Genomic DNA, 21,078 nt, shown 5'->3' on the forward strand with positions numbered 1-21,078 from the left:
ACATGTCAACCAAATGCCTATTCTTCACATCCAAGACTGGACCGTTGAGTGTTGGCCAACTGCAGCCAGAAGCTTGATCCCATCTTTCCTTTGAACACCAGCCCAGTGAAGCTGAGGATATTTGTAGTAGATCTGACTGAGAACAGTCTCATTAAATGTTTCACAGGTGTTAGGGCCTTTTCCTCTCACCAGCTCCCTAGTCTGTAACCTCCATCCTTATAATGCTCTAAGATCTCTGGATTCCTCAAATCTCTTGCAACCATTGCACATCCTTGACTTTAATCACACCACTGCTGATGGCCTGCCATTAACTGCATAGGGCCTAAGCACTGGAATTACCTTGTTAAACTTCTCCGCCTCTCTAAATTCCTCTCCTCCTGGAAGACCAAGCTTTGGTCAACTGTCCAAATATCTCCTTACGTGGTTTGGTGTCAGATTTTGTTTGATAGTACCCCTTTGAAATGCCTTGGATTGCTTTACTATGTTAAAGGTGGTATATAAATGCAGGTTGTTGTTTGTAAAAGGCATCCAGTGACATCCCTCAGGAGATCTGGGTGGGAAATTATTTCAGTGATGGCATAAGACTACAAGAAATTAAAATCCGATTAGACAGTTGATGTTTAAATGTAAATTTTGAATTGGTTGGTAGCCCCTTGAAGTGAGGAGTAGGGCTCATGGCAGGAACCTGTGCATGAAATCTTTTAACGTGGGGAGGCTCTTGAGCTGCAGCTACCACGTGGCTTGGGCTGCCCAGGCGATTCTCCCGCTCATTCCAACTGCTGTAGGTGTATCGGAAGGATTTACAGGTTGACAATCAACCTGTTTGGCTGCGTTGTGAACTCTCCTCCTGTGGCCATCAAGCCCTGGATGGTTGAGATTGAAATGAGATGGCCAGCAACGTTTGAGTTTAGTGAGGTCACGTGACTTCTGTTCCTCCAGTGGCACAGCAGGAAGATCCATTCAGACCCCTCTATACCTCGGGTTCCTGATTTGTGACGTAACATGCTCGATGAAACCTGGTAATGGCCGAGACTCATTTGCCTGCCCTTTGACCCTTGCTGCTCTCCCTGCTCAGCTGATCCTGGAGAGGACACATGCCATACCTGCTGGTGTGCTTGATGCCTCCTGGCACCATTGGGCACTTCAAGGTTATAGAGAATCTTTCAGACATTGATAACAACATTGTCATTTAGACTGGGAAGGTTCCCATTGCTTTGGTTGGGCTTTGTTGCTTAAGTTGAGATTTTAGTTTGATGGGAGTATAGATTTCCTCCCTGTATCAAGTGGTGCCTAAAAGGGCAATTTGCCTTTTTTGTTTATTGATTCTGAAGCAACTCAGTGTTATGCTTAACACTCCTTTGTCCTTCTGTTCATGACATATTTGCCAATCTCTCCTTTGTCTCCGCCTATTGTTGGCCTTCTATTCAGCTTCACCTGCTCCACCCCTCCTTAAACAGTATAAATTCCATCACATTTTTACTCCTCTTTAGCTCTGAAGAAGAATCATGTGGACTCAAAACGTTAACTCTGTCTTTTTCTCCACAGATGCTGTTGGGCTTGCTTTTCCAGCATTTTCTGTTTTTGTTTCAGATTTCCAGCATCCACAGTATTTTGCTTTTATCTCAGTGTTATGCTTCATGGCCCATTTAAGCTGGCCCCATCTCTATTACTAGTTCTTTAAGATTGGGCCCTTGGAGGAAGTGGTGTTGCCTGATTGTGTTTGGTTTGACATCAAGAGCCAAGGACTTTGAGGGAAACTGTATGACTTATGCTCAATGTGATTGTGACTGTTTTTGGGAGCACAATCAAACTTGCAAAATTTGCCGCATGGTATAATTTTGGGTATTTCCACGTTTAACTTGCTATGGGATGCTTTCTGCCTTGAAATCCAGGGCAGTGCTTGAGAATCTAAATTTGGCCTCAGTACCCCAGGGTTACTGAGTGGTTTGGGGTTGGGGGGGGGGCGGGGTTTGGTGGCAGTGTGGAATTTCAGTCAGAATTCCTGCCTGTAGTTCCTGATGTCCTGGCTCAATATTTATCCAACATCACTGAAAGCAAATTATCTGGTCATTATCACAGTGCTGTTTGCGGGGCCTTGCTGTGCGCAAATTGTCTGTTGTATTTTCTACAACAACAACTTGTATTTATGACACCTTTAACATATTAAAATGCCCTAAGCCACTTCACAGGAGTGTTATCAAACAAAATTTGACATTGAGCCACACGAGACATGAGGATTGGTGGCCAATAGCTTGGTCAAAGAAAGAAATTTTAAGGAGGGTCTTGTAAGAGGAGGGAGGTGGAGTGGCTAAGGGAGGAAATTCCAAAGCTTTAGGGCCTAGGCAGCTGAAGGCATGGGCACCAATGATTAAAATCGACTTTCTCAACAGCCCAGGATTGATCGAGTGCAGGTATCTTGGACGGTTGTGAGATGGGGACGGGCGAGGCCATGGAGGAACTTGAAAACCAAGATGATCGTTTTAAAATCTTTGTTAAATTTATGTTGCAAATGGCACGTTAGTTTTTGTTACAAATGGATTGGAGTATATGAGTAAAGCTTACAATTATACAGAGTATTGGTGAGGCCTCCTTGCCTAAGGAAGGACGTACTTGCTCTAGAGGGACTACAACAAAGGTTCACTGGACTAGTTCCTAGAATGAGAGAATTGTCTTATGAAGAAAGATTGAGTGGACCAGGCCTATATTCCCTGGAGTTTAGGAAAGTGAGAGGTGATCTAATTGAAAAATACAAAATTCTTAAGGGCTTGACCAGTAGATTCTGAGAAAATGTTTTCCTGGCTGGAGAATCTAGAACATGGGTTACGGTCTCAAAGTAAGGGGTCAGCCATTTTGGACGGAGGTGTGGAGAAATTTCTTCACTCAGAGGGTTGTGAATCTTTGGGATTCTCTATCCCAGAGAGGTGTGCATGCTCCGTTGTTGAGTATATTCAAGACAGAAAGATAGATTTTCTGTACTAAGGGAATTAAGGAATTATGGGGATAGTACAGGAAGGTGGCATTGAGGTGGAAGAACGGCCACAGTGTCGTTGAATGACCTACTGCAGCTCCCATGACTTATGTTCTTATGTTATGACAGTGATCACACATCACAAGTACTTCATTGGCTGTAAAGCACATTTGGACTCCCTGAGGTTGTGAAAAGTGCTATATAAATTCAAATCTTTCTTTTCATTGATGGATTTCTATTGAACAACCTTTTTTTGAAAGTACATGTATGTGGGTTTTGGGTAAGAACAGAATTGGGCTGGGCTCTGGTGTCCCCAGGTTCCTATCTGCCTGTTACTTTTTGTCATCATTGGAGTGAAGACTGAACATTTGGTCAGTGCTAAAGAATGCCTGCCAATTTGCACCCTGAGTAGAAGAGAGAAAATTGTCAGGAAAATGCAAGGCTGGTCATGACGTCTTGTGACACTGATGTTGGAGGAACTCTGTGGGTCTTGGGTCTTCAGGAAAGAAGAGTCTGAAGAAGAGTCTTGCGGACTTGAAACGTTAACTCTGTTTCTCTCTCCACAGATGCTGCCAGACCTGCTGAGTTTTTCCCAGCATTTTTCGTTTTTATTTCAGTGAAGCTGTGCAGTCTTTGTTTTTAGTGACAAATGCCACCAAGGGTTGGAAAGGGGAGAATGAAAGCAGACGATGCTGGAAAATACCAGGCAGGTCAGACCACATCTACTGAGAGAGGAGCAGAGTTAACGTTTAAGGTTGTTGACTTTTCGTCAGAACTGGAAAAAGTTAGAGTATGGAGCTGGGGGAGGGGGAGACCAAAAGGGGAAATCTGTGACAGAGGCAAAACACTGTGGATGCTGGAAATCTGAAACAAACACAAAAATGCTGGAAAAACCCAGCAGGTCTGATAGCATCTGTGGAGAGAAAGACAGAGTTAACGCTTCAAGTCCGTATGACTCTTCATCAGAACTAAAGAGAAGTAAAAACGTGGTGAAATATATACTGTTTAAAGGGGGGGTGGGACAGGTGAAGCTGAATAGAGGGCCAGTGATAGGTGGAGGCAAAGGAGAGATTGCCAAAGATGTCATAGACAAAGGTTGGAAGGGGTGTTGATGGTGGTGATACTGGCTAAAGGAGGTGCTAATGGTGACATTAAGAGTAGAAAGCAGAATGAGTAAGTGACAGATGGGGGTGGGGGGGTGGGTGGGGAAGGTGTGAGAAAAAAGATCGAAATAGGCTAAAAGGCGGGGATGAAACAATGAATAAAAATTGAAATAAATTTTAAAAATAGGTGGGAAAAAATTATACATAAGATACGTAAAATTAAAAAATAAATATTTGAAAAAAGAGGATCAAAAAAGGATGAGAATAGAGGAGAGAGTTCATGGTCTGAAATTGTTGAGCTCAATGTTAAGTCTGGAAGGCTGCAAAGTGCCTAATCGGAAGATGAGGTGCTGTTCCTCCAGTTTGCGTTGAGCTTCACTGGAACATTGCAGTAGATCTGTGATAGGGTGGAAGGCAGGAGTGATTAATCTCAAAATAGATGATGGTGTATTTCAAAAGGAGTTGATAATGAGACAGGCAAAGAAACAAAAGCTGGGTTCAAAGCAACTGTAAATTGCAGCAGCAGAACCATTACCAGTTGCTTTCTGAGAAAATGGGAGAAGTGGCTAGGGTCTGAAATTGTTTAACACAATGTTAAGTTTGGAAGATTGTAAAGTACCTATTGAAAGATGTGTTGATCCTAGCTAACCCCTAAGGCTTTTAAAAGTCTTAAAATTGGAGGAGGAATGGGGAGTTTCTTAGTTCTGGGGTCTTGGGGAATGAATATTCAAGAGTTGTTCAATTCCCTTGGTCACAATCTGTTTTACTCTTTTATCCATATTCTTCAGGAACAGAAGTCCTCCACATACTTAATGGATGACTGGGGTTTGGAGGATGTGGATTACGAGTTCACAGAGGAGGATTATCACACTTTGACCAACTACAAAACCTTCAGCCAGTTCCTGAGGTACATGTTGATGGAATAATTGTTCAAGAACACTTTTTAAAAAAAAACAACTTTGCTGTCTCCCTTTTTTAAAGATTATTTTTATTTCGGCTTGCTTTTTCTGTTCTGTTATACTAAATTACTCTGTTGGTTTGCTTGTGTTTTCCATGCAGATTAGTGCCATTCTGAGCAGGGCAGAGAAAAGCTTTATATCATATTAAAAGAAATGCCAAATACTGTTCAATGCTGGTTTCCGAATCTTGAGATCTGTTTACATTCCCAAGTTCAATTTGCAGTATTAGACTCATGGAGTCAAAATAGGTTTGGTCCCATGTGGCGTGCATTGTGACACAGTGAAGTGTTCACTAAATGTGTTAATGATGATTACTAGCAGGACTTAACCATTCACTATATTGATAGTGTCCAATTTGCAGATATTGCATTCTCTTCAAAAGTTTCTCAATTGGAATGTCTGGTGTGCTTTGGGCTTAGACGTTGGCTAATGTCTTGCTGGCAGCAGCAGATCCAACACCAATTCTAAATGTAAACACTGAATTACAGTGCATTGATTTTCCTTCATGTGTTGTCTTGTGTGTGGAAAGTGGAGATGTGACCTATCCAATAGTACAATTTCTCTTAGAATCATAGAACGATACAGCACAGAAGGAAACCATTTGGTCCACAGTCCCTGTGCTGGCTCTTTCCAGATAGACCTTTAACTTTTTTCCTTCTAGTTTTTATCTAGTTCTCTTCTGATTGTTACCATTGAATCTGTTTCAGCCACTCTTTCAGGCAGTACATCCCAGTGTTTAAAAAAAATCCTCATGTTGCCTCTGGTTCTTTTGCCCATGTGTCTCTTCTGGTTACCAATCCTTTTGCTTGTGGAAAGAGTGTTTGTCTGTTCTGCTTGTTTGAGTTGTTGCACCTTTGTCCATCCTTTGTTCTATCATATGCAGCCATGCCTTCAGTGATCTAGGCTCCAGTCTCTGGCATTACCTCTTTAAGACAATTGGCAAATTGACAAATTTACAAGTATTTGGCAAGGTACTTAGTGACACGAGGAAAGATTTTTTTCGTGTAGCGAGTTCTCATTATCTAGAACACGCTAGCTGCAAACGAGGTGGTGGCAAATTCAATAGTTAGTTTCAAAGAGACTTAGATAAATACTTGAAGGGGAAAATTTTTCATGGCTTGGAGGCTAATTGGGATAGCTGTTCCAAAGAGGCAGCAAAGGCATAATAGGCCGAATGGCAGCCTTCTCAGTTGTATCATCCCATTCTAAACCCCTTGGTTGTTCCGTTCCACTGTCCTCTTTTAAAACCTTCATCTCTATATCCAAGCTTTGAGACATGCCTCCCAATATGTCCTTGTTTGTCTTTGTGCCTGTTTATCCTTCCATCTCCTATGAAGTGTCTTGGGACACTTTTAAAGCCAGGATAGAAATGCAACTTGTTATACCGATGTAACAGATTTCACAGTAAATACCAAAATTTAGAGTTCCTAGTTGGGGGAGCTATGACTGAACTGGGGTCTAAACTCTGTCCTCTCAGAAGGCTGTGAATGTTGGGGATCAGTTTGAGCTATCGAGATGAGATTGATTGTTTTTTGTTGGATAAGAGGGTATCAAGCGCTATGAGCAAAGGCAGTGAAATTGGATTTAAGGAGCAGATCAGCCATGATCTAATGGACTGATGGCTCAGGCTCCAGGGCCTGAATGGCTTCTTTCTGTTGCTCTGCACTGCTGGGGTGACAGGAGGAGGGCTGTAGACTTGACATTGCTTGGTTATGGAAGGGTAGGGTGAATCAGCAAGGATTCTTCTCCCCGATTTCTATCCCATCAATGTCTCTGCTACCCCCACCCCAGCTCACTAGAAGTGGACTTTGAATGAACAAGGTTTGGGCCTGTACATAATAATCCCCTTGGTCAAATAGCCTTCTAACTCCTGGGTTTATGGCAGGAGATTATAAGCATTTTGTTGTGAGGTGCTGCATGTTGCCTGTGAATTTAAAACCCCAGCAAGTGGGCAGCATCTTCAGGCATAGAGGAATTTTGAGCGGGTAAAATGTCTTCCCACTGAAACCCTTCAAACTGTTCCAACGGTCTCCTGGCAGCACCCTTCCACTCTCCATTAACTTGAGCTCATCCAAAACGCTTCTGCCCATATCTTAACTCTCACAAAGTCACATGTACCCATCACCCCTGTGCTTACTGACCTACACTGGCTCCTGGTCCACCAATAGCTCAATTTTAGAATTCAAATCCCTCCATGGCCTCCCCTCTCCTTATCTCTCTAACTCACTGCAGCTCTACAATCCTCTGAGAGCTCTGCATTCTTCCAATTCTGGCCTCTTGCGCATCCCTGATTTTAATTGGTGGCCATGCCTTCAGCTGCCTAGGCCCTAAGCTCTGGGATTCCTTCTCGCCTCTCCGTCCTCCTTGCCTCTCTACCTCATTCCTCTTTTAAGTTGCTCCTTAACACTTGACTCTTTGACCAAGCTTGAGAATTTAGGAGAATTTTGTTTACCCAGAGTGTTTTTTTTATTATTTCATGGGATGTGGGCGTCGCAGGCAAGGCCAGTATTTGTTGCCCATCCCTAACTGCCCGTGAGAAGGTGGTGATGAGCCACCACCTTGAAACTGCAGCAGTCCATCTGCTGCGACTCTTCTGTAGTGTTTTGGTACAACTGAGTGGCTTGCTAGGACATTTCAGAGGGCAGTTGTTATGGTCTGGAGTCGCATGTAGGCCAGACTAGGTAAAGATGGCAGATTTCCTTCCCTAAGGGGGGTTTTTATGACAATCGATGATAGTTTCACGGTCACCGTTACTGAGACTAGCTTTCAGTTTGAGATTGATTAATTAATTGAGTTTATTAATTAATTGAGTTTAAATTCCACCAGCTGCCGTGGTGGGATTTTAACCTGTGTACTCGGACCATTGCCCTGGGCCTCTGGATTACTAGTCCAGTGATATTACCACATATGAACATAAGAAATAGGAGCAGAAGTAGGCCATTCGGCCCCTTGAGCCTGCTCCACCATTCAATAAGACCATGGCTGATCTGTTTGTGTTTTGAATTGCACACTCCCATCTACCCCTGATAACCTTTAATAAAAGTAAAATGCTGTGGATACCGGAAATCTGAAATAAAAACAGTAAATGCTGGAAAAACCCAGCAGGTCTGGCAGCATCTGTGGAGAGAGAAACAGAGTTAACGTTTTGAGTCCACACGACTCCTCTTCAGAGCTGAAGAAAAGTAGAAATGTGATGGAATTTATACTGTTTAAGGGGGAGTAAAGCAGGATAGAAGGTCAGTGATAGGTGGGGGCTAAGGGGAGATTGACAAAGATGTCATGGACACAAGACAAAGGGAGATTGCCTTTCTGCAAGCATGACCCAGACCTCCCTGTCGCTTTCAACATTTCAACACACCACCCTGCTCTCGTGCCTACATGTCCGTCCTTGGCCTGCTGCAATGTTCTAGTGAAGCCCAACGCAAACTGGAGGAACAGCACCTCATCTTCCGATTAGGCAGCCTTCCAGACTTAACATTGAGTTCAACAACTTCAGACCATGAACTCTCTCCTCTATCATCCCATATACTCAAATACTCCCCCTTTTTAATCCTTTAAAAAAATTTTAAATTTACTTTCATTTTTATTAATTTATTCATTATTTTCTCTCTTTTTATCCCCCCTTTTGATCCTTTTTTCCCAACCACCATGCCCACCTGACCCCGAAAGGGCCATCTGTTACTTGTTCCATGTTGTTCTTTCACAGAGTGCTGACCCTTGTTCTGCCATTAGCACATTCTGCTTTCTTACCTTTATGCCACTAACAGCACCATTTTTAGTCGTCTTATCTTGTGTGTTCATGACATCTTTGTCAATCTCTTCTTAGTCCCCACCTAGCGCTGACCTTCTATCCAGCTTCACCTGCTCCACCTCCCCCTTAAACAGTATAAATTCCATCACGTTTCTACTTCCCTTTAGTTCTGAAGAAATCATACGGACTTGAAACATTAACTCTGTTTCTCTCTCCACAGATGCTGTCAAACCTGTTGAGTTTTTCCAGCATTTTCTGATTTTATTACCCGATAACCTTTGGTTCCCTTGCCTAACAAGAATCTATCTACCTCCGCCTTAAAAATACTCAATGACTCCGCCCCCACCGCCTTCTGAGGCAGAGAATTCCAAAGTCGCACAACTCTCTGAGAGAAATAATTTCTCCTCATCTCTGTCCTATAAGGGTGACCCCTAATTTTAGTTCTAGACTCACCCACAAGAGAAAACATCCTTTCCACACCCACCTTGTCAATACCGTTCAGGATCTTGTATACTTCAATCAAATCACCCCTCACTCTTCTAAACTCCACTGGAAACAACCCCAGTCTGTTCAACCTTTCCTCATAAGGCAACCCGCTCATTTCGGGTATCAATCTGGTCAACCTCCTCTGAACTGACTCCCAATGCATTTACATCCTTCCTTAAATAAAGAGACCAAAACTGCCCACAGTATTCAAGATGTGGTCTTGCCAATGCCATGTATAATTGAAGCATAACATAATTACTTATATGTTCAATTCCTCTCGTAATAAAGGTTAGCATTCCATGAGCTGCCTTAATTACTTGCTGTATCTGCATACTAACTTTTTGTGACTCATGCACTAGAACACCCAGAACCCTCTGCGGCTCTGAACTCTGCAGCTGTTCTCTGTTTAAGTAATACACTGCTTCTTTTATTCTTCCTGCCAAAGTGAACAACTTCGCGTTTTCCTACATTGTCACTTTATCACCACAATATCATGGTGAGAATGTGGAACCCACAAGGAGTAATTGTAATCACTAGGATTGATGCATTGAAGGAAAAGTTAGATAAGCACATGAGGGAGAAAGGAATAGAAGGATATGTTAATGGGGTTAGATGAAGGAGGACAGGAGGAGGCTTGTGTGGAGCATCAACACTGGCATGAACCAGTTGGGCTGAATGGCCTGTTTCTGTGCTGTAAATTCCATGTAATTTTATGTAAACTTTCTATTACCTGCCCTAACACCACTTTACATGGCCGAGGATCAGAATTTGCCTGATAATGCTCCTGTGAAGCACCTTGGGGCATTTTGTTATGTTAATGATCCTTCAATAAGTTCAAATTGAATTTGTCAATCAGTACTCAGTTATCACCGACTTTTTGTACCGCTGAGTACATCTCATGGAATAGTCTGATCAGTCTCCTGTTTTCTATTTCCCATCAGGCCGCTCATTGCCAAGAAGAATCCGAAAATCCCCATGTCCAAAATGATGACGGTGCTCGGTGCCAAATGGCGGGAGTTCAGCGCCAATAACCCTTTCAAAGGGACCTCGGTGGCTGCGGCAGAGGCGGCAGCAGCCGCAGTGGCAGCCGCGGTGGAACAGGTGATCGTGGCTCCACCGGTACCAATCCCGCTGCCGCCCCCGGTCCAGCCCCCCGCCCCTGTAAGGAAAGCCAAGACCAAAGAAGGGAAAGGTAAAGGCTGCTTTCAAATCGGGGAGCTGTAAGTGGGGCGACGAGGAAACCCCAGTGGATCAGCTGTCGATGTCCCACACTGTGTGGATCAGAGCACAAACAGACCAGGACAGCTTCCTGATCTGGGCGCTTGTCCGCACTGCAGTCGTCCATAGCACCATAGCCATAGACAGTGCAGCCAGGGCTCTTCCATCTAAGGCCATTGGCAGGTGGGTCAGTAACGAGAGGACACACATTTTAAAGAAATCAGCACAAAACCCTGGGCGGGTGGCGGGGTGGAGTGTGGAGGGTGAGGGGTTTCATTTTGTTTTTACCCAACGAGTTATGATCTGGAATGCACTGACTGACAGAGCAGAGCGATAGAAGCAGATCATTAGCAACTTTCAAAAGGGAACTGGATAAATATTTGAAAAGGAGAAATTTGCAGGGCTAGGTGGGGGGAAAGAGTGGTGAGGGAGAGGGGCCAATAGAATAGATATTTCAAAAGAGCTGGCACAGGCACGAAGGGCCGAATGGCTTCTTTCTGTGCAGTATGATTGGATGATTCTGATCACTGGATCCTGATGAAAAGTGTGCATGTCCGGACGTCTGGTGAGGACAGGACCAGGCTCTATTGTGAGGCCCATTATGGCCCGATATTCTGCCAGTGCTTTGCTGTTTAAGCTGCTGCATCAAAAATAACTGGGATTCACCATCTCCAGGAGTGGAAGGGTGAAATCTGAAAGGCAGGGAGGGGACACAATGACAGTCAATTATTTTAGGAACCTGGAATGCAGAGCATCAATGTCAGGTTCCCCCAATACCCGTTCTGCGTTTCACCAGCGTCACTGTCTGGTCACAGGTCCAGGGGTCCGGAAAAAGAGTAAGAGTGCTCGAGCAGCTGAGTTGAAGAAGAAAGCAAAAGGGAAGAAGATGGCACCTCTGAAGATCAAACTGGGAGGATTCAGTGGCAAACGGAAGAAGGGGTCTTCGGTAAGGCAGCTCGCCATTCCATTGACCCATATATTTCAGGCTAGCTGCAGTGTCGATGCAGCAGAGGGAGAGGTTCTGATGGGAGAGTTACCACATCAGAGCAAATGCCCTTCACTCTTGTTCCTAACCTTTCCTATTGTGGGTGGGGGCGGGGCTGAGGGGTAGGGGAGTGGGTGTGTGTATGTGTGTGGGGGCGTGGGTGGGAGTGTGTGTGTGTGTGTTGCGGGGGGGACGGCGTGGGTAGGAGGTTGTGTGTGTGTGGGTGGGAGGTTGTGTGTGTGTGGGTGGGAGGTTGTGTGTGTGTGGGTGGGAGGTTGTGTGTGTGTGGGTGGGAGGTTGTGTGTGTGTGGGTGGGAGGTTGTGTGTGTGTGGGTGGGAGGTTGTGTGTGTGTGGGTGGGAGGTTGTGTGTGTGTGGGTGGGAGGTTGTGTGTGTGTGGGTGGGAGGTTGTGTGTGTGTGGGTGGGAGGTTGTGTGTGTGTGGGTGGGAGGTTGTGTGTGTGTGGGTGGGAGGTTGTGTGTGTGTGGGTGGGAGGTTGTGTGTGTGTGGGTGGGAGGTTGTGTGTGTGTGGGTGGGAGGTTGTGTGTGTGTGGGTGGGAGGTTGTGTGTGTGTGGGTGGGAGGTTGTGTGTGTGTGGGTGGGAGGTTGTGTGTGTGTGGGTGGGAGGTTGTGTGTGGGGGGGCTTGTGTGGGGGGGGCGTGGGTGGGGGCGTGCATGTGGGGGTGTGAATGAGTGCGTGCGGTGGGGTGGGTGGTGCGTGTGTGCGTGTGCCGGGGTGGGGTGTGTGGGGGTGTGTGTGTGCCAGGGTGGGTGTGTGCAGGGGGCAAGTGGGGGTGGGCGTGTGTGGGGGAGTGCATGGGGGTGGCGGTGTTTCTGGGTGGCGTGTGGGAGTTTTTTGTGTGTTCACTGGTGGGGTTACTTCATTTGGATGAGATAGGATAGGTTGTGACGAGGACATAAGGGGGTTACAAAGGGATATAGGTAGGTAAGTGAGTGGACAAAGATCTGGCAAATGGAGTATAATGTGGGAAAATGTGAATTTGTCCATTTTGGCAGGAAGAATAAAAAAGAAGCTTAATATCTAAATGGTGAGAGATTGCAGAGCTCTGCGATGCAGAGGGATCTGGGTGTCCTATTGCATCGCAAAAGGTTAGTATGCAGGCACAGCAAGTAATTAGGAAAGCTAATGGAATGTTATTGTTAATTGTGAGGGGAATTGAATATAGAAGTAGGGAGGTTATTATTCAGGTATAGAGGGCATTGGTGAGACCACATCTGGAGTATTGGTCACCTAATTTAAGGAAGGATGTAAATGCATTAGAAGCAGCTCAGAGCAGGTTTCCTAGACTAATATCTGGAATGGGTGGATTGTCTTATGAGGAAAGGTTGAATAGGCTAGGCCTATAAGAGTAAGAGGCGACTTGATTGAAACATACAAGATCCTGAGGGGTCTTGACAGGGTGGATGTGGAGACGATGTTTCCCCTTGTGGGAGAATCTAGAACTTAGGGTCACTGTTTTAAAAATAAGGGGTCACCCATTTAAGACAGAGATAAGAAGTTTTTCCTCTGAGGGTCATGAGTCTTTGGAACCCTCTTCCTCAAAAGGCAGTGGAAGCAGAGTCTTTGAATGTTTTTAAGGCAGAGCTAGATAGATTTTGTTAAGCAAGGGGGTGAAAGGTTATCGGGGGTAGGTGGGAATGTGGAGATCAGCCACTATCTTATTGAATGGCAGAGCAGGCTGGATGGGGCTGAGTGGCCTGCTTCTAGTTCGTATGTATGGGATGCCAGAGGAAGAGTTGGTGTTGATGGAACTGAACCCTGGCACAGTAAAGTTTGGGATGTGGAAATGTGTCACCTTTCACCTCTCCTTGTGCATGTTGTGCTTGTGTCTGCAGAGTGAGGAGGATGAACATGGTGAATCGGACCTAGACAACGCGAGTGTCCACAGCTACTCCGTGAGGTCTGAGGGCTCTGCTGGTTTGGGCAAGAGAAGGAGGAAAGGTGGCAAGAGGAAGAAAAAATGTAAATGTTGAGCTTCTTTCTGACAGATTCTCTGTTGGGATGCACTGGTGTAACTGTAGGGAATGGGCATTACTGGATGGGTCAGTGGATTTAGTTAACAGAGCCACCACCTCACGAGGTCTGCAGAATGTTAAAGACCAGAGGCCCTTTTCTGTGCTGAGTTTGCAGATCCTGACTGGGCTGGTGCTCTAATTGTGCCACTGGGGTAGGGTGAGGAAGGGGGGAAAACGAGTCGGGGGTTCATGCTCCTGAGCGTAAGAAGGTCAAGTGATTAGGCTCCCTGTCCTTCTCTTTCCCCCTCCCCCACCTTGACCTTGAGTTATTGAACTGCAACCCAGCAAGGACCTGTCGATGAGAGAGAGAGAGAGAGTTAACTAATAAAAAAAACACTCCTGGTTGTCAGTTATATTACATATAAACTACCCAAACCTCTGATTCTGGTCTTTAACTCTTTTAAGTTCCATATAATTGCTAAGTACACATTCTTTCTCCCCTCTGCATCCACACTGCATTGAAATTAAAACTAACTTTGCTGTTTCACAATCGGACTCATTCTCCTACTGGACCTCCCTTAGTTTTACGCTGTAGGCTTCTAAAACCTAATCACGGAGTTTAGTAAGTCACCACTGCTTACCTTCTCTTCTAGTCTTTTTCACCTTGGAGTTGTACTGCTTGCCTTGTTACCTTTACTTCCCCCATAAAACGTACAAAATTATCTTTGGAGAGTGTGTTTGCCTTCTCCTTGCATTGTGTTGGGACACCCCAATTTCATAGACTCTTGTTTCTTTTGTAATTCCCAGTGGAGGAAGGTGATGGGTATGAGACGGATCACCAGGATTACTGTGAAGTGTGCCAGCAAGGAGGGGAGATTATTTTGTGTGACACATGTCCTAGGGCCTATCACTTAGTCTGCCTGGACCCAGAGCTGGAGAAGGCCCCAGAGGGGAAGTGGAGCTGCCTGCACTGTGTAAGTTGTTAGTTTCCTGCTTTGCTGGAGACTGTGCTTCCTCCTACTTGTTATTAATGTGCCTTGTGGGTTTATGTTCCAGTCGCTCGACCACACAAGATCCCAGAGCTGATCCAAGTTGTGTTCACTGATCTTGCCCAGTTGTTAATGGTGAAGTCCCATTTGTGTCCTGTGTAAATGGAAGAGAGGTTTGCTGGGTGCCCCATGCCTGATAACTCTCCAGTGACACCACTGCTGGAAAATAAGTGTGTGTGTTAATGTTGGGGTGAGGATTGGACTCGTCGAGTTATGTATTATTTATAGCAACCTAACAGGCCATTCAGCCCAACTGGTGTTTATGCTCCACACAAGCCTCCTCCCAGCCTCCTTAATCTCATCCTGTCAGCTGTGATGGTCGACTGAATGCCCTGTCCACACTTGTATCTTTGCTCAGAACAACTCTTGGGATGTGGGCAGCACTGGCAAGGCCAGCATTTATTACCCGTCCCTAATTAACCTCCTTGAAAAGGTGGTGGTGAGCCACCAACTTAAACAGCATCGAAGGTGCTCCCACAGTGCTGTTAGGCAGCGAGTTCCAGGCTTTTGACCCGGTATTGATGAAAGAATGGTAATGTATTTCCAAGTCAGGATGTTGTGTGCCTTGGAGGAGAGCTTGGAGGTATTGGCATTCCCGAGGCTTTGATTCCCTTGTCCTTCTGAGCATATATGAAGTTAGCCTGGGGAGCTACTGTGGTGTGTTTGTGTGTGCATGTGTGTGTGTATGCTATAATGTAGCCTGTATAATGATTCCAGGAAAAGGAAGGAATCCAGTGGGAGGCTAAAGAGGATGAGGAAGATGAAGACGATGACGAGGGAGTGGAGGAGGAAGATGATGATCACATGGAATTCTGCAGAGTCTGCAAGGATGGAGGCGAGCTGCTATGTTGTGACTCCTGTCCTTCCTCATATCACATTCACTGCCTTAACCCTCCACTACCTGAAATCCCGAATGGAGAGTGGATTTGTCCGCGTTGCTTGGTGAGTCTATAATCGCTCCAATCACGGTGGGCTGTGATATGAACTATCGTATTGGTTGGAGCGGTTCCTTTTGAGTTCAACTTGTTATGGGGTGGGGTGGTTTGACCTAAATCACCTCTGGGATGCTTCTTGTCCAGGACAGTAGTCAGAAAGATAATGGATCCTTTGTTAGGGAAAAGAAATCTACTGACTGCTGCTTGTGTGTGTGCATGTGGGGCTGCGCCTGCGGGCGGGCGGGCGGGGCTGCACCTGCGGGCGGGCGGGGCTGTGCCTGCGGGCGGGTGGGGGTGGGTGGGTGGGGGTGGGTGGGTGGGGGTGTGTATGCGTCCAGCTATGTGCAAGCTGCGGACAAGCCAATAGCCAGCTGGTGAACTTCAATACTGGCCAGTTAGATGGGGTCTCAAAGAGCAGCCTGTAGCTGTGGGACATCCTATAGTAAGGAATCAACATATTTGGAACAGGAGAGGAGAGAATTGTAGGGGGTAGGGTGCTGAATAGTTTGCTTCAGGAGAAGGGATAATGTTCCCATGCGTAACATTCCTCTATATGCTGTCCCTGCTTTTGAATATGATGTGTAGAGATGAGACTCCTCTCTAAGGGTCAGCCAGGTTATGGTGTGTAGAGGTGCGAGCTCTATTTATGGGTCAGCCAGGTTATGTGTATCAAATGTGTCATAAGTAAGTGTAAATTTTTGTTTCTAGTGCACACCTCTAAAAGGCAAAGTGCAGCGAATCCTGCATTGGTCATGGGGTTCACCCCCACTCCCACGCACCCCTCCAGGTCTGACAGGAGAAGCCACTGATTCCGAGCAGCCCAAGGCCCTGAAAGGACGGCCAGAAAGAGAATTCTTTGTGAAATGGGTAGGGCTGTCCTACTGGCACTGTTCTTGGGCCACAGAACTGCAGGTAGGTTGAACAATCAAAGTCCCGTATTTCTGGCGTGAGCCCTCACCTGTTGTGGATCCAATGGTTCCCCAGACCTCAGGCACCCTCTGCTTACCTGCCTCGAGCAGCCAGTGTTTGGGTATGAACCTTGACTATGAGCATGAGCGGCTTACTGTGATGCTGCTCACTGATCAGACACTCGCTGTGCAGAGTTGACCCTGAAGATGGATAAAGGAAGACCTGGCATTTAGATAGCACCTTTCAGGGTGTTCCAAGCATTTTGCAGTCAATGAAGTACTTTTGAAGTGTGGTCATTGTTGTAATGTAGGAATCCCAGCAGCCTATGTGTGCACAGCAAGATCCAACAAACAGCCATGTGATAATGACCAGATAGATAATCTGCTTTTAGTGATGTCAGTTGAGGGATAAGTATTGGCCGTAATACCAGGGAGAACAGCCCTGCTGTTCGTCAAAATAGTGCCATGGGATCTTTTACATTCAGCTGAGAAGAAACGCTGGGCCTTGGTTTAACATTGTCTGACAATGTAGTACTTCCTAAGTACTGCACTGGGGATGTCAACCTGGATTGTGTGCTCAAGCCTCTAGAGTGGGACTTGAACCCATGACATTCTGACTCAGCCTGGGAGAGTTTTGGAAAAAAAACTCGAGGTCAACTAGGGAAAAATATTACATAGAAGAAGGTAGTATTTAAAGCACCAAAACAGGCCTTTCGGCCTAACTGGTCTATGTCGGTATTTATGTTCCACTCGAGCCTCCTCCCTACCACTTCATCTCACCCTATCAATATATCCTTCTATTCCTTTCTCCCTTGTGTATTTATCTAGCTTCCCGTTAAATGTACCAATGCCATTCGCCCTATTCCTTATGGTAGCCGTTTCCACATTCTAACCACTCTGGGTAAAGAAGTTTCTCCTAAGATTGGATGTATTAGTGACTATCTTATATTTATGGCCCCTGGTTGTGGTTTTGCTCGCAAGTGGAAATGCCTTTCCTATGTCTACCCTAACATAATCTCAAAGACCACTATTAGGTCACCCCTCCGTCTTCTCTTTTCCAGAGAAAACAGCCCAAGTCTTTTCAATCTTCTCTGATAGGTTAATGCTCCCATTTCTGGCATCATCCTTGTAAATCTCTTTTGCACCTTCTTCAGTGCCACCACATCTTTTTTTATTATATGGAGACCAGACCTCCTCACGTTAATCTAAACCTGGCCTAACTAAGGAGCATCAAATCTACCCTATCTTGAAAGTAAATGGATGAATTTAAAACATAACTGTTTACAACCCAACATTCTTATCACCTCCCTGGGACTTTGGAGACTATCAGTCTAAACACTGTAAACGCAGATGCTGCTGCCATTGCTTGGAAGTCTCCAAGTTACACCTTCTTTCCAGCAAAACAACTCAGGTCCCCCTTTAATCGTTAACAGCCCCCTCACCAGGTCTATTGTCAGGCAAACCTCAGAACAGGTCACATGACTCCCATCATTTAACCCTAAATTAGAGACAGTCTCGAAACATAGCCATCTTAAAAACCTCATAATTGTAACAACAGACCTTACACAATGCTCTGTCGTGCAAAGCTCATTGTAACCTTCGTTGTCTCCACTTTCAGGGTCGAAATGGGGTTGAGGGAAGGAGTGAGACAATTGGCAAGAAATGCATGTGTGCCTGTGTTAAACATAATTTTCTCTCTGCCGTCTCCAGTTGGAGCTGTACCACACGGTTATGTTCCGGAACTTCCAAAGGAAGAATGATATGGATGAGCCGCCACCATTCGATTACGGCTCTGGGGACGATGAAGAGAAGAGCGAGAAGCGGAAGATCAAAGATCCCCAGTTTGCGCTGATGGAACAGCGATACTATCGATATGGGATCAAACCCGAATGGCTCATTGTTCATCGAATCATCAACCACAGGTGAGGAGCTGATCTTAGAGACTCGAGTAGGCCATTGAGACCCTGGGACATGTTCTGCCATTCGATTCCATAACTGATCTGTACCATTAACCCCATGACTGCACAGTGACATTTAATAACCCTTACTCAACAAAATTCTAGCCCTTTCAGGTTTGAATCAACCCTCAGCCTCGACAGCTGTTTGTGGGAGGGAGTTCCAGATTTCCACTTCACTTTGTGTGAAGAAGTTCTTCATGACATCACCCCTTAGCAGTTTAGGTTAAGCCCCCTTGTTCTGGACTGCCTCCCCCCACCCCCCACCCGAACCAGAGGAAATAATTCCTGTCAATCCTGCAACAATGAGTTGGTTAATTTTTCAAAGCTGTTCCTTGTGGCATGATTCTCTCGAATACTGAAGCAGCAAATGGACCTGAGGCAGGGGCTGGGTGAAGTCATTGTTCTGTTGTTTTGGGAAACAGAATTCTAACCCAGGCTAGATTGATTGCTTGGATATTTCCACTGCTCCATCAAACTTTCCCCGGGCAGGAACAGAATGGGTCAGACACAGAGTAAAGCTCCACCCACCTACACTGTCCCATCAAATGCTCCCAGGTTGTACCGTTGACATAATGGGATATAAAGACTTAGGTTTTTCCTTTTTTTCAGCTTTGATAAGAAGGGTGATTTGCACTATTTGATTAAGTGGAGGGAGCTGCCGTATGACCAGGCTACCTGGGAATTTGAAGAATTTGACATTCCAGATTATGACATTATGAAGGAGATGTACTGGAATCACAGGTCAGTGCTCCTTAATAAACTTAATCTTCATCCCTCTTAAAACAGGCTGAGTGGCTTCACTGTCGATTACTTTAATTTAAATATAGTGGACGTGTTACTGGAGACCCAGTCAAATCCTGGTTTACCAAGGCGTGAAACTGAACTGGACAAACCTGGTAATAATGGGCTAGAACTAGAGATATATCATGAGAGATGTTGGTTTTGGGTAAACACCTGCTTCATTCACCAATGTCCTGTGGTGAAGGGAACCGGTTACAATTTCCTGGTTCAGACTTTCACTTGGCAACAGTCCTAGATTATTCTTTTAAAAACTCATTTGCAGGATATGGGCCCCACTGGCAAACACAGCATTCGTTGTCCATCCCTAATTGCCGCTGAGAAGGTGGCGATGAGCTGCCTTCTTGAATTGCTGCAGTCCATATTTTGAAGGTACCCCCATGGTCGTGTTAGGGAGAGAACTGCAGGATTTCGACCCCGCAACGACGAAGGAACTGAGATATAATTTCCAAGTCAGGATAGTTTATAACACCGAGCAGAATTTGAGATGATGGTGTCCCCACGTGCCTACTGCCCATGTCCTTCTAGATGTTGGAAGTCGAGGGTTTGGGCAGTGCTGTTGCAGAAGCTACAGTTAAAGTGTAGCTGAATCTTGATGCTCTGAAATTGACCTTGCAGGCCTTACTGTTTCCCTCAAAAACATTTATGCAAGAAGGAAAAAGTGTAACCTTGCAACTAAAATCTCCCACATCCTTTAAAAAAAAAAGTTGGGCAAAACTTGGGTCACTGATGCTTCACTCTTGTCTGGCTGTGAAGTCTCAGTGCTGAGGTAAGGTACTGCAAGATGATTTGCACCCTTGGAAGAAAGGCAGACTGAACTGGGTGCTGAGGGGGAGAAGTTGGTTAATGATGCCCTTCCGTTTCTGGGTGCTGCATGTCACAGGCTCAGATTTTCACCATCTCTCGGTCCCGCTCTCTCTCTCTCTCTCCCTCTCTTTCTCTCTCCCTCCAGGCAATTGATTTTGGGTGAAGACTTAAGACCGGTGAGAAAGCTGAACAAAAAAGGCCGGAAAGCCAGAGAACTGATCTTCGACCCGCCCCCAGCACAGCCTGTAGTGGATGTAAGTGATGAGGAGCATCGGTAGGGGCAGTATTTGTTGGTGCAGACCTTGGACTGGGTGTCATCAAATACAGAGTTAATCTCCCTCTTCTTTGCCCCATCTGAGCAGTCCCAGGGCAGGTACAGCACGGGGTTAGATACAGAGTAAAGCTCCCTCTACACTGTCCCCATCAAACACTCCCAGGGCAGGTACAGCACGGGGTTAGATGCAGAGTAAAACTCCCTCTACACTGTCCCCATCAAACACTCCCAGGACAGGTACAGCACGGGGTTAGATACAGAGTAAAACTCCCTCTACACTGTCCCCATCAAACACTCCCAGGACAGGTACAGCACGGGGTTAGATACAGATCCATGTGGGCAGTGAATAGAGGAGAATTTCATCCCGTCAGTTATGTTGTTAGCCGGACTGTTTTCTGGAATTTTCAGAATTGAGATACCTGATTTGTGCTAGGCTGCAGTAAATCTCACCGGTTATGCATTAAATACACCAGAAACAGCCTCGTCAGTCTCAGTGCCTCTTGTACTTTTTTTTTCCTTGTGGATAATTATATACTTTTCTATCTCACCACAGCCAACCGTGAAGTTTGACAAGCAGCCAGAGTACATTGATGTCACAGGAGGCAACCTACACCCTTACCAGCTGGAGGGGCTGAACTGGCTACGCTTTTCTTGGGCACAGGGCACTGACACAATCCTGGCTGATGAGATGGGATTGGGAAAAACCGTTCAAACTATTGTATTTCTGTACTCTCTCTTCAAAGAGGTGAGGAACGGTTGGCGCTTGAGATTATGGGGTCAGGGGTAGAGTGGGGTTAGAGTGAGGAGTAGAGATCTCTGGGTTTTGTGATTGACGTATAGGTAAACAGGAGACAAGTTCTCCTCGAAGCTTGGGAGCAGGACTGTTTTTTTCAGCTCATCCCT

The 21,078-nt window shown here is 45.6% G+C and overlaps 1 protein-coding gene across 1 annotated transcript in view; it reads left to right on the forward strand.

The window, feature by feature from the left end:
• The window catches only part of LOC144690429 (chromodomain-helicase-DNA-binding protein 5-like), a 93,783-nt gene that overhangs the window by 22,376 nt on the left and 50,329 nt on the right, over window positions 1–21,078 (forward strand). Inside the window, exons 3-13 of the mRNA XM_078557930.1 lie at window positions 4,860–4,978; window positions 10,209–10,459; window positions 11,301–11,431; window positions 13,327–13,453; window positions 14,254–14,420; window positions 15,213–15,437; window positions 16,139–16,342; window positions 18,049–18,260; window positions 18,906–19,037; window positions 20,047–20,155; window positions 20,729–20,920. Of these exons, the coding sequence (XP_078414056.1) occupies window positions 4,860–4,978; window positions 10,209–10,459; window positions 11,301–11,431; window positions 13,327–13,453; window positions 14,254–14,420; window positions 15,213–15,437; window positions 16,139–16,342; window positions 18,049–18,260; window positions 18,906–19,037; window positions 20,047–20,155; window positions 20,729–20,920 (1,869 nt within the window). The remainder of the gene's footprint in view (window positions 1–4,859; window positions 4,979–10,208; window positions 10,460–11,300; window positions 11,432–13,326; window positions 13,454–14,253; window positions 14,421–15,212; window positions 15,438–16,138; window positions 16,343–18,048; window positions 18,261–18,905; window positions 19,038–20,046; window positions 20,156–20,728; window positions 20,921–21,078) is intronic.

The sequence above is a fragment of the Cetorhinus maximus genome, chromosome 15, assembly GCF_964194155.1.
Source record: "Cetorhinus maximus chromosome 15, sCetMax3.hap1.1, whole genome shotgun sequence".
Lineage (NCBI taxonomy): Eukaryota > Metazoa > Chordata > Chondrichthyes > Lamniformes > Cetorhinidae > Cetorhinus > Cetorhinus maximus.